At 41.2% G+C, this 13,621-nt stretch overlaps 1 protein-coding gene across 1 annotated transcript in view; it reads left to right on the top strand.

Annotated features, from left to right (window-relative positions):
- Nucleotides 1–13,621, top strand: part of zmp:0000001301 (uncharacterized) — a 146,025-nt gene that overhangs the window by 29,187 nt on the left and 103,217 nt on the right. Inside the window, exons 4-6 of the mRNA XM_059645010.1 lie at nt 3,656–3,692; nt 7,513–7,591; nt 9,366–9,442. Of these exons, the coding sequence (XP_059500993.1) occupies nt 3,656–3,692; nt 7,513–7,591; nt 9,366–9,442 (193 nt within the window). The remainder of the gene's footprint in view (nt 1–3,655; nt 3,693–7,512; nt 7,592–9,365; nt 9,443–13,621) is intronic.

The raw sequence follows: 13,621 nt of genomic DNA, 5'->3' as shown, positions 1-13,621 counted from the left end.
ACTTGTCAATCTTAATGTTTGACAAAATTTTCAGCACATCAGCTTCCTCTATCTCTATCCATTCCAGCATGCACACAGAAGGCACAACAAAACCTCTTCTTCCTCAGGCAGCTTAGGAAATTCAGCATGTCCATAAGGACCCTCACCAACTTTTACAGATGTGCCACAGAAAGCATTCTATTCTAACTAGGCGCATAACGGCCTGTTACAACAACTGCTCTGCCTAGGACCGTGAGAAACTACAGAAAGTTGCGTGCACAGCCCAGATCATCATGGAAGCCAACTTCTCATCCACGGACTGCATTTACACTTCTCTTTGCCACAGAAAGGCAGCCAACATCATCAAAGACCAGTCACACTCCAGTAATACTCTCTTCCAACTTCTTCTGTCATACAGAAGATACAAAAGCTTGAATACATGCACCAATGGGTTCAATAACAGTTTCTTCCCTGCTGTGATGAGACCACTGAACAGACCTCTCTAACTTCAAATAATTGTTAACCTTGCTAACATTGATCTTGCTTTATGCACCTCCAGTGCAGCCATAACCAAGTGTACCTCACTCTGTCTAAGCACCCTATGATCTGTTTGTCCTTGTTTGCAATGATCTGCCTGTGCTACTCGCAAAAAAAACTTTTCACTGTCCTTCAGTACATGTAACTACAATAAATCAAATCAGCAGCGAGTGAACTGTGAGGTCGTGGATGAATGGAATTCAGTGCAAACTAGGGCGTCAACAGAAGAGTGTTTGACAACATTAAACTTACGGAAGGTAATATGTAGTAGGCCAAATAAGGAGTTCTGGAAATAGTCAACCTGGAGACAACTATGGCATAGATATACGTCTTGTCAGTAGGTGAATTGAGGCAAGGAATATGGCAATGTTATGGAGGTGCAAGTGAACAGAATTAGTGATGGCGTAATATGTATCTTGAAGTTCACTCAGGAAGCGTAATGCCACGTTGTAAACAGTATGAATCCGCCTCCGTAGTTGACCATGGGAAGGAATGGAGTCATTGGCACTTGTTGTAGGGACTGAAGAGAATGGCTTGGGTATCTCCAGTATTTAGCGAGTTTTGAGAAGATTTGTAGCTCAGGTTGAGGTTCTGGATGTGAGTTTGCTCGCTGAGCTGGAAGGTTAGTTTTCAGACGTTTCGTCGCCATTCTAGGTAACCTCATCAGTGAGCCTCCGATGAAGCACTGGTGTTATGTCCCACTTTCCATTTATCTGTTTAGGTATAATCAGATTATATAATTATATAACAGATAAATAGAAAGTGGGACATAACACCAGCGCTTCGTCGGAGGTTCACTGATGATGTTACCTAGAATGGCGACGAAACGTCTGAAAACAAACCTTCCAGCTCAGCGAGCAAACTCACATCCATCTCCAGTATTTAATTAGAAGAACTTTCTGTGAATCTCATACCAAATGCCAAAGAGAAATCATTTGCTAATTACATCCAAAGCAGAAAATCTACCCCATTGTTTTTAATTTCCTGTGAACTTGTATGTGCTAATCCCTTCTAGTCTTCCACCGCATCAAGCCTTTTACAATTACATTTCTCTGCTCCACCACAATCTACTGTTCTGCTTTTTGGACTGACTTTCTGTCTCTCTGGTTGAATCTTAAATCTTGTCATATTTTAACCATTGCTCCAAACATGCTCAATACCAGTTGACTCTGATTTACAGTATTTCATTACTCATAACCATATTTAGAAACACCTTTGTTGTTGTAGGCCAGCTGGCATACAGCTTGATGAAATCTGTACACATTTTGAATATATCATTCTTCTTAATCAATCAATAACTAAAATATCTCAGAATAATAATTGTGTTGTTTTCACTCATCTCTTCAAAAAGACTACAAATCTTCTCTTCCGTTTCCTTCTCCTCTTTAGAGGCCTTTAACACACCATTATTAATATGGTAAATCATATTTTTAAACTGAATTATGGCCATATTGACAATTCACATTGCTTTCTGTCAATGCTGACATACCGTACAGCATTCTTTCTTCCTCCTTTATAACAAAGGGCACGGAATAACAATGAGGAGCAAAGACGCCCTCGTCCGCTCCACACTCCTAACTAACCCCACCATATCTGGGCACCTTTCCACACAACTGCAGGAAGTGCTACACCTGCCCCTACAACTCCCTCCTCACCTCCATTCAAGGCCCTAAACAAGCCTTTCGTATCAGACAGGGGTTCACCTGTATATCCGCCAACTTGGCCTACTGTATCTACTGCTCCAAAGTGGCCTCCTCTACATCGGTGAGACCAAGCATAGACTTGGAGACCATTTCGTAGAGCACCTTTGCTCTGTACGTGACAAGTGACAACACCTTCTGGTCATCAACCGTTTTAACTCCCCCTCCCCGTCCCTGGGTGACATGTCTATCCTGTGCCTCCTCCAATGTCACAATGAGACCACACGTGAACTGGAGCAGCAAAACCTCATATTCCACTTTGGGAGCCTACAGCCCGATAGCTTAAACATAGAATACACCAGTTTTAAAATCTCCCTGCCAATGGCCTCGTCCTATGTCCAAGCCTCCCTCTCATCCTCATTTCCTTGAGCTGACGCAACCTGTCCATCTTCTCTCCCACCTATGCCACCAGGATGTTGCCTGGTATGGACGGCATTAGCTATGAAGACAGGTTGAGTAGATTAGGATTATTTACATTAGAAAGACGGAGGTTGAGGGGGGACCTGATTGAGGTCTACAAAATCATGAGAGGTATAGACAGGGTGGATAGCAAGAAGCTTTTTTCCAGAGTGGAGGATTCAATTACTAGGTGTCACGATTTCAAGGTGAGCGGGGAAACGTTTAAGGGAGATATGCATGGGATGTCCTTTATGCAGAGGGTGGTGGGTGCCTGGAACATGTTGCCAGTGAAGATGGTGGAGGTGGGCACAATAGCGTCATTTAAGATGTATCTAGACTGATACATGAATGGGCAGGGAGCAGAGGAATACAGATCGTTGGAAAATAAGTGACAGGTTTAGATAGAGGATCTGGATCGGCGCAGGCTTGGAGGGTCGAAGGGCCTGTTCCTGTGCTGTAATTTTCTTTGTTCTTTGTTCTTCATTCATCCCACCCATCCCAGTGACCAATTCCCACCACTGCCTACCTGCATTTACCTATCACATATCACCATCTCCCTGTACTTTCCCCAGCTTCACCCCTCCTCTCTCTATTTATTTCCCAAATGTCAACTTTTCTGCTCCTCTGATGCTGCCTGGCCTGTTGTGTTCCTTCAGCTCTACACCGTATTGTCAGAGATCATTTGTGATTTCTATTTTTTTCTTAAGCCAAGGGACGCTGACGCTTTCCTAACAGGGGAATTGACATCAGCTGTCAGGGGAATCGAGTAAGAACTAGCTCAATGACAGAAATGGTTTACATATTCAAATAGAATATTGTTAGATTGCTTTGGAAGATACAGATAGCATTTCTTTCTCAATGAGAAAACAAAACTGTCAGTGCTGTACACAAAAATGAAAACAGAAAACGCTGTAAGATATTCAGCATTCAGATAAGTTCACACTTCAGTTGTAATACGTAATTTACAATGACACAGATATGTCACTATGAAATGTTTGAATATAATTCTGGAACAATAATTTTCTTTTCTGAAGGGTGAGCAATCCAAATATTTTAGCGACTTCTACATGCTTACAGGTAAGTAGCTATAACACTTGTCTCTCAAGTATTTAAACAAACATAAAATAATGATTGATTTATTTAAAACTTCAGTTGCTTTATTGTGTTATTCTAGCGATATGCAGTTGCTAAAAGAGTCATGTTATAAGGTGTAAGTTTGGTCCTGTTCCTGCCCACTGGAAATGCTCTTAATCTCGTTTATATCATTCTGTGGGAGGCATTCAGTGGAGGTCAGGGGCCTCTCCCCCACAGGCAGCAGAGTGACATCGGGAGACGGCTGGCAATTGCTAAGCTAAATGCTTCACTGAAATCTAGACAGCATTATTATTGCCACTCATTTTAATGCAATGATCTTTCTGCATGTTAATTTCAATGAGTCAGTTTATTTTTCAAGTAATAACAACCAGTGACTGAATGTAAAGCAGACAAAAAATACTTTCAGCAATCAGGCCCAGATATAAATTATTGACATCGATGGTTAGAAATGCCACATATAGGTAAATATTCTGACATAGCTAGAACTGCAGATGGTGCAGTCAGAGACAACACAGTATGGAACTGGAGGAACATAAGCAGACCAGGCAGCATCAGAAGAGCAGGAGAATAGACGTTTCAGGTCAGGACTCTTCTTCAGAGATGGGGAGGGGGGAAGGGAGCTGGGAAATAAATGGAGAGGAGGGGTGGGGCTAGCAAGGTAGATGCGATGATGATAAGCGAATGCAGGTAGGTGGTGGTGGGGATTGGTCTGTGGGGTGGGTGGGGCATTTGGCAGATGGGAGAGAAGATGGACAGGTTGTGTCAGGTCAAGGAAACAAAATCAGTGGGTGTGCTTGGACATGGGATGAGGCTGGAGGGTGGGGAGATTTTAAAACTGGTGAATTCCACGCTTAGGCCATCAGGCTGTAGGCTCCTGAGGTGGAATATGAGGTAACAAAGTGTGGAGCTGGATGAACACAGCAGGCCAAGCAGCATCTTTGGAGCAGAAAAGCTGACGTTTTGGGCCTAGACCCGTCATCAGAAAAAAAAGGTTTTTCTTCTGATGAAAGATCTAGGCCCAAAATGTCAGCTTTTGTGCTCCTAAGATGCTGCTTGGCCTGCTGTGTTCATCCAGCTCCACACTTTGTTATCTCGAATTCTCTAGCATCTGCAGTTCCCATTATCGCAGAATATGAGGTGTTGCTTCTCCCGTTCGCATGTGGTGTCATTGTGACATTGGAGGAGGCCCAGGATGGACATGTCACCCAGGGAGGGGGAGTTAAAATGGTTGGCGACTGGAAGGTGTTGTTGTTTGTCACGTACAAAACGCAGATGCTCTACGAAACGGTCTCCAAGTCTACGCTTGGTCTCACGGATGTAGAGGAGGCCTCATTGGAGCAATGGATACAGTAGACTAAGTTGGTGGATAGACAGGTGAACCCCTGTCAGATGTGGAAGGTTTGTTTTGTGTCTTGAATAGAGGTGAGGGGGAAGGTGTAGGGGCAGGTGTAGCACCTCCTGCAGTTGCAGGGAAATGCACTGGCGGTGGTGGGGTTTGTGGGGAGTGTGGAGCTGACGAGGGAGTCATGGAGAGAGTGGTCCCTACAAAAGGCAGAAAGGGGTGAGGAGGGAAATATCATTTTGGTTGTTGGGGTTGGTTTGTAGATGGCGGAAGTGTCAGAGACTGATACATTGGATATGGAGGCTGGTGGGGTGATATGTGAGGATAAGGGGGATTCTGTTTTCAAAAATAAAGATAGAAACCCCTTGTCCTCACAAAAGACAGAATCCCCCTTGCCCTCACATATTAACCCCCCAACCTCCGCATCCAACGTATTATTTTTTTGGACAGAGCATGGATGTTCTGTAAAACAGTCATCCAGTCAGCCTGCCCTAATGTAGAGGAGACATTATTTTCATGTTCATTTCCTCTTATAATAAAGGATAACTTCCCATTCATTTTCCTAATTACTTGTTGTACCTGCATACTACCTTTTTGTGATTCATGCACTAGAATATCTAGATTCTGCTGCACCTCAGAATTCTTCAATTGTTCTCCACAAAAGTAATACTTCATTTTTTCTTTCTTCCAGCCAAAGTTTTTGTCATATTATACTCTATTGTCAGATTTTTGTCCACTCACTCAACCTATTTGCATCCATCTATATCTCCTTTGATAACAAAGTGTGAAGCTGGATGAACACAGCAGGCCAAGCAGCATCTCAGGAGCACGAAAGCGGACGTTTTGGGCCTAGACCCTTCATCCTTCTTTCTTTTGCCATCTTCACAACATATTTTCCTAACTAACTTTATACCACAAGAAAAGATAGCTGTGCTTTCACTTCAATCTTCTAAGGCATTAATATAAGTTGTAAAATGCTGAGGCCCTGGCCCAGACCCTTGTGGGACTGATCACATCCTGCCAACCAGAAAGCGACTCATTTATACATACTCACAGTTTTCAATGTGTCAGCCAATCTTCTGTCCATGCTTATATGTTACCTTCTGCATCATAAGTTCCTACTTTGAGCAATAATCTTAGGTGGTACCTTTTTAAGTCTTTCTCTAGATTCGAATACTTTATGTCTGTGGGCTCCTCTTTATCTATGGCATATGTTACTACTCATTATTGTCACTAGATTTCAGATGTAATGCCTTGCTTTTTCCTGTTCTCCTTGTTAGACCACTGTTTGTTTTGTAAAAGACTGGAACGGCATCTCCTGACTCAGAAAGATAGTTGTCAGTGGGTGTATTTGTGACTCAGTCTGTTTTCTGTGGGGTTCTGCAGTAGACTGGATGAGTACCCTTTCTGTTTCTGAAATGCTTCAATGACTTGGACTTGAATGTAGGAAGTATGATTACGAAGCTTGCAGACAATACAAAAATAGATCATGTGTTTGAAAACGAAGAAGAAAATTAGACTGTATGAAGATATCAGTGGACTAGATAGGGTGGACAGACCATAGTAAATGATGTTCAAGCCAAGGAAGTGTGATGCTTTTTGGAGGATGCCAACAACGCAAGAAATGTATACCAAGAAATGTAGAGGTTTCGAGAATCCTTGGTGTGAATGCTCATGGACCCCTGAAGGTGCCTGGTCACATAGAAACGGTAGTAAATGAGACATTTGGGTTACTTGCCTTTATTGAATGAGGAATGAAATATAATATCTGGGGGGTTAATATGTATGAATAATGATTAGGCTGCAGCAAGAGTACTTCATACAGCCCTAGTCTCTGCACTGTGGTTAAACTGGACAGAGTACAGAGCATATTTACAGGGTGCTGTCTGGATCTGGAGAGTTCGAACTATGATGGAAGATTGTACAGGTTAGCGTTGTTTTCAATGGAACACGGGAGGCTGAGGAGGACATAACTGAAGCGTATAAAATTATGAGTTAGAGTTGTTAGGTGAATCTGTCCAACTTAGTTGAGGGGCAATGACCACCATACGTTGATTCAGGGTGAGAAGTAGTAAGGATACCTTATCAATAAGATGTGTGATTGAAAGGGTGGTCGAGGGAGAATCTCTCAGAAATACTTGGCAAGTATGCTGAATTCCTTCTTGTCAGCCAGCATGAACATGATGGATCAAATGGCTTTGTTCTGTGCTGTAAATTTCTTGGATTCTATCAACTTGACACAAACCTGTATATATAACTTAATATCATACAATAGATTGAATTAACGCACTGAGCATTGAGTTTTTAAGACTAGTTTCAAATGAGTCCATGCAGCTGATGTTATTGATGGTAAATAGAATCAATGAATGGTCTTAAAGCTGTGGTGTTCACAATAACAAAATGACTCTTGCTACTTGTAACATTTACAGCATTTTAGTAATATAGTTCCTTTTATGACAGTAACTCCCTCTGATCTGACCTGGGAAATAATACCACAAAGTGGATACATACCATCTTCCAGAGAAGGGCATTCCATGTGGTAAGAGAGAACAAGGGGTTATTGAAATGGGTAACAGACAGATACTGGCTTGGTATCTAATTGTACTGATTAAGATTGTTACATTCACAGCATAATTTACAGGGAGTACTAATAGCAAAAAGCACACCATCAGCAATTATAATTTGATGCTGGTTATGGAAAAGTATCTCCTATTTGTTCTGAAGGTCCCAGGTGGGATGGGTTTATATACCTTGCAATATCATTAATTTCTGTCCATTCTATGGTGTCACTAACATTGATGTAGTCTGTTACAGGCTGGTTCAGTTGTAGCTCAAGGTGGAGCAGGAGTCAAGCTATTTGTTGTGATAGTAATTGCTGAATTTACAGCAAAAAATAAATAGCATTATCTTCCTGCATTAATGTCTAGTGAGAACAAAAGTGGACAAGCTGAGTTGCATGTGAAGCCCCTTGAAAACAGGCAATGGCATGTTTGCATTTGCTGCTAGAAGCTGGAACTGAGATTGAAAATTTGTGCAGCAAGCAATGTTCATTCTCTTTAATGATGCAACTTATGAAAACCATGCCACTGTGATGAATGCTCAGAATAGTTTCTTCGTCAGGAGCCAAATTTGGAGATGTCATTTGTCTTGAAATGACTATTTAATTACATGTCTTTTGGGAGGTCCTTTCAACTAGCAATGAAAACGAGCCTTTATTATTCTTGTTTTTTGGAATTTGTGTTTTTTGAATATGTTGAACAGAAAATGTTACTTGATCAATTTCTTATTCATTTTTATTTAAGGTAATAATTTGTTTTAGTCGATATGATAGGTGTGTTGCTTTCAGCTCTGTTGAAAATGATGGAAAGAGAATGTGAGTGAATAAGATGAGGAATCAGTGTAAAAGTTAGATGTCTTCAGCTAGGATGTCTCATTATTATTAATATCTTGCTCCTTTGAAATAAAAGAATCCTATTACAACTTATGGTGTTACCTAACTCTGAAAAGGAAATATTTTCAGGATGATATGGAAAAGGCAATGGAGTGACATCAAGTGAAATCTCTTAGTTCAGAAGGCCAGCACAGATACATAGGGCCAAATTGTTTCATTTTGATCTGGAATTGTTCTTTGATTCTATGAATATGCTTCCAAATTTGTTTTTAAAACAAACATGGTTAAGCAGCTGTTCCTCTTCATCAAAGAGTCAATAATAGGAGATATAATTTTAAAGTGAAAGGCAGGAGGTTTAGTAGGGATTTGAAGAAAAATGTTTTCACCCAGAGGGTGGAGTGCACTGCCTCGGACAGTAGTTGAGGCGGGTAAGCTCACAGCCTTTAAAAAGACACTTGGATGAGCACTTTAAATGTCATAACAGTCAAGGCCACATGCCTAGTGCTGGAAAATGGAACTAGTAAAGGTTCAGTTTATTTTGTAGGCCAGATTTAATGGGCTGTAGGGCCACTTTTGTACTGAGCGATTCTATGATTTTATAAAATTGAATGATACACATCATTTGTATACATCATAAAACTAAATTATACATCTGGCTTGAAGCAATTTGTTGGCAACTTGATATTGAATTAAATACGTAATATTTTTGCCTTTCTTTTCATTTCCCGTTCCCCTTTCAAAGATAAAATAATATTGAGATCCTTCCATGTTGTAATTCCTTTGCTTATATATGAACAACTTATTCTTTCTGCGTTACTTGCTCACTTCCACCTTTTCTTGCACTTAAAGTTATGTAAAGTTAAATACAGTGGCAAGCTATTTAAACTTTTGCACAAGATTAAATAAGAACTTTGTTTTTAAGTGTTGTGAAAGGAAAAATCTATTTATTTGGAGGCCGGTCCCACCATCTTGTAAGAGAATGCTTACCTGGAATGTATTGTTTTGAGTTTATACCACATTTGCTTCTAACCTTTTACCTGTGGAAGTATAAAGTTCTTCACAGTTGTTTTCTGTAATTTGTACAAATCATCTTGTTCTAATTGAGCTTATTGCTTGTCATAAAATCGTAATTGTCAAAACACTTAAGATTTAGATTTTTTTTCTCACAGAACAAATAAAATTCTTAAGAGGGGTGATGACCGTTCGCTTTCGTTCGGACTATCAGTAGCAGCTTTCTTCTGCCCATTGCACTCTATTCTCTTCTATTCAACCTTTTTATCACTGCACCTCTAGTAAGAGACAGCAGCAGGATCATCGTAACGGTTATAGTGATCAGTTTTGCATTTGGTTATGTTCAATTCGTTTACCTCAGTCTTAGCTGAGACTTCTAGAAAACATATGTCTGATATCTTTGGGACTTTCTGGCTGCTTTTGTTTGACCCAACTGTGCAATCGCCAAGATTTGCCTCATTAGCGTAGTAGCTGCCCATGGGAGCTCTTCCTCCATGCTAATTTGACACTAACCCGGAAAAATGGGCCAGGGTTACAGCCGATTTAGGGAGTTAGATGGGTGTCTCAGATTTTGTTCAATGCATTCTGTGATTTCGGAGTTGGCATCTTTTATTTACTGCATTGCCTAGTCTGATATCATTTACTGAATGCATAATTGTAAGCTGGACAGAATATAAAGCCCCCACTCCCTGTGACCGGGATTGCAGGCAAGATTGAGGGTGTGCATAAAATTCTGTAGTTAAGGTTTCGCATTTATACACCCTCTCCAACTTCACCACAATTTTAGTGAATCAAGGCAAAGTCTGGGGCAGCCCATCCACCCTCTGCCCAACTACAGTCCATTTGTGATCATCAAGAGTAATTTCCCACATGGCTGCAATTCTTTCAGCTACTGGAAGGAGCGTGGGACTATGGTGTCATGGTGGGATGTTGCCTGGCAGATTATCCTGCTTGGACTTTGGACAGAAAATGTGGGGTATTGTGGGGCATCTTCAGGGGCACCTTTTTCCAATTATGGGACCACTTAGATCTGCCCTGGGATCCCAATGCCCTCATTGCCTTCCCCCACAGCCCTTAGGGTATCCTTGCCTGTCCCTGCTGGGAGTTCTCAGACTTACCTTTCACCCAGTTCCAGATTCTTTGTTTCCTGAGATTTAATGCACCCATTCCCTGTGCCATAGCTGGTTCCAAATACCAGTCAGGCAACTGGCAACTCACATGACGTTGGTCTTGCCCACCGGCCCTTCCATTCCCCACCCAGAGTTATCTTCATCCAATTACTGCTCCTCAGGGTGCAAAATGGCAGAGGGGCCACCAATTGGTGCAATAGGAGTTCCACACTGATTGTTTTTGTTGACAAGATGGGAAACTTTACCATTGGTTACATTGCGTTTTGAACCTGATACAGTGAAGCAAAATTTTTTAAATGTAGGCAGTACAGTACTGAGTAAAGCCTGGGGCATCTCGTGGGGAATATTTCCTCTCACCCTGGTAACCACCCCTTCAACCAGTAACATGTTTTTATTGTTCAATCCCATCTTATCCCTCTTTGAATTTTTACCCTGCATCCACACAACACTGAACACAATTAATACACGTTCCTTTTGGAAACTTATGTGTAGATATTGTGGGATTTCTCACAGTCAGCTTGAGTTATCATTTGCTACCAGAAATTAAGCAGTTTGACCAGACAAGATCATCCCTGTCAAAAATTAGTTTGGCTGCTGTTTACTAGATGGTTGTACAGACAATTCTCCATTTACTCTTGATAATCAATTCTATCAATTTTTGTTTATTTTTATTTAACTAAGTTAAACTATTAGAGCTGCAATTGGCTGTGTCTGTTTTGTCACACTTCTAAATATATGTACTTCGTTACCCTGTTCCCAATCTACTGATATTTCTCTCGTGTCCACTATGTTCCTCATATTGATTGACAATGCCTTATAATTCTCCTTGTTCGACTTCAACTGTCTGGATTAAGTAGTCTAAGTTTGGGGATATGTAAATTACTTTTAAACCCTTTCAGATTATTTAAGGCTACTGTATTCTTGATGACCAAAGCACTTTAACATCATTGCAAGGTTTTTTGAGCATGAACAATATCAAAATTAATTTGCCAATAGCAGCATGATGCAAACTTCTGTCAATTACCTGGTTTACGCCTGAGCTCATTTACATAATAAGCTGTGATTGGTACCAAAATCCGCAGCCCATCAGCCACATTGAAATAATAATTCAGAATTATTTAGACTTGTTAGCAAGCCTATTGATTGAACAAAAGGCTGCCCACAACAAAGTACAGTTAATTTTTGGCAGGCAGGTAGAAATGATAGGCCGTTTTTAATGGAGTATGCAAAAAAAGTGGGGTGGTAGGGAAAGTGGGAAGGGAAAGCGATATATCATTAATGCATGCTTCAAAAGACATGCCCATTTTATTTTGAATTGCCTTGCTGACAGAACGCTCCCCACCAGTCCCTGGACTCATGTGTCCCTTCCCGTTCTAAAACCCTGAGACTTGACTTTTTAGGACCATTATGATTCAGCTTCATCCTTCAGTTCCATCAATGATGAGAACTCTGGCACCACTGCCTCTGAGGGCAGTATTTCCTCCCACAGAAGTCCTGCCAATTTAACCAACTTAATCTATTTGCAGCCTCCTACAGCTATGGTGGGGGATTGCATGGAGTGAGTCAGCTTTCAACCAATTTTCACTCCCCTTTAATGGGTATCCCAGTATATGTGGAGGACTAGATTTGTGATGGTGAATATTTTAAATTTTGCTTGGTTATGTTTGGGAATTGGGGTTATTTATAGGTGGCTTTCCCTTGATAGTTTGGATGGTCTAGAATATATTGCTGGCAAATGAATAGCTTTATTTTTTCCCTGGCTTCTTTTGCTCTGATTTGTGGATAGTGTATCAGGATACAGGAGTGTTACTATCTCAGGAGACCTTTTTGAAAATTACAGTTCTATGTTTTATAGTTTGGTTTGATGATTTGCTCAGATTTTGTACATGTTTCTGAGCTAAGCAACTCCATGTCAAGGAGTTGCATATAAACATTCAGAAATGAGGGATGGAATGTAATGCATTTGGAATCTAGGGAACATGCTGGTATGTTCTTGCTGACTTCCTGTCAATGGCCCGATTAGTCTGGGTTGGAGATGCTAGTGGACACCCTTCCTGCGCCACTGTCAACGGAAACCCTTAAGTGGGAAATTAATTCAACCAGTGACAGGCAGGACAGTGACTTCACAGGAAGCTTGAAAACCAATCTTTTTGGGACTCCATAGGGTTCCTTCAATCAAAGGCACTCAGTGTCTGATGAATGGACCCAGCAAGAGTAATGGGGAAGTGGGGAGGGAGCCCTGCTGAGAGCCACCCCCTTGCCATTGCTGTTGAACCTCTTCTGCCTACTCACAGCATCCCACATCTGTAACTTCTACTTCACTCCCACTGACCCATGGCCTGCACTTAGTGAACCTGAACCTTTCTCTAGGTGCATTGTCTGTAACAGAAAGCACTCTAATTGAAAGGCAGTTTTCAGAGGATGGGATTTCATTCCTTGGTGTCCTTAATCCCAAGTAAGGCTGCCATTAGGCACCGTGTAACTCATTGGGCCTTCCCCAAAACAGCTGACTTAGGGTTCCTGCTTGGTACTGCCAAAGATGCTTCTATAGACGTCAATTTGTAGTAACCATGACCAATTAACTTATACCCTTAAGAACATAAGGACTAAGAGCAGCAACAAGCAATTGAGCCCTTTGTGCCTGGTCCACCATTTAATAGAATAAGGCAAATTTCATCTCTACTTTCCTGCCTGCTGTCCATAACCCATTAATGATTAAAAATCTGTCATTTTCCTCCTTAAACTTATTCAGTAAGCTAGCATCTGCTGCCCTACAGTGGGATGAATTCCACAGATTCATGGCGGTTTGTGAGGAATAATTCCTCCTCATTTCTATTTTAAATCTTCTACCCCTTATCCTAAAACTGTGACCTCTTGTTCTAGATTGTCCCACATGAGGAAGCATCCTTTCTATGTCTACTTTGTCAATCCCCCTTAACTTCTTGTATTCTTCAATTAGACCTCCTCTCATTCTTCTAAAATCCAGTGAATAAGGGAGATATGCGTGGAAAGTTCTTTACGCAGAGGGTGGTGGGTG

This window comes from Stegostoma tigrinum, chromosome 3 (assembly GCF_030684315.1).
Source record: "Stegostoma tigrinum isolate sSteTig4 chromosome 3, sSteTig4.hap1, whole genome shotgun sequence".
Classification (NCBI taxonomy): domain Eukaryota; kingdom Metazoa; phylum Chordata; class Chondrichthyes; order Orectolobiformes; family Stegostomatidae; genus Stegostoma; species Stegostoma tigrinum.
This window is presented reverse-complemented; position numbering and strand designations above follow the sequence as displayed.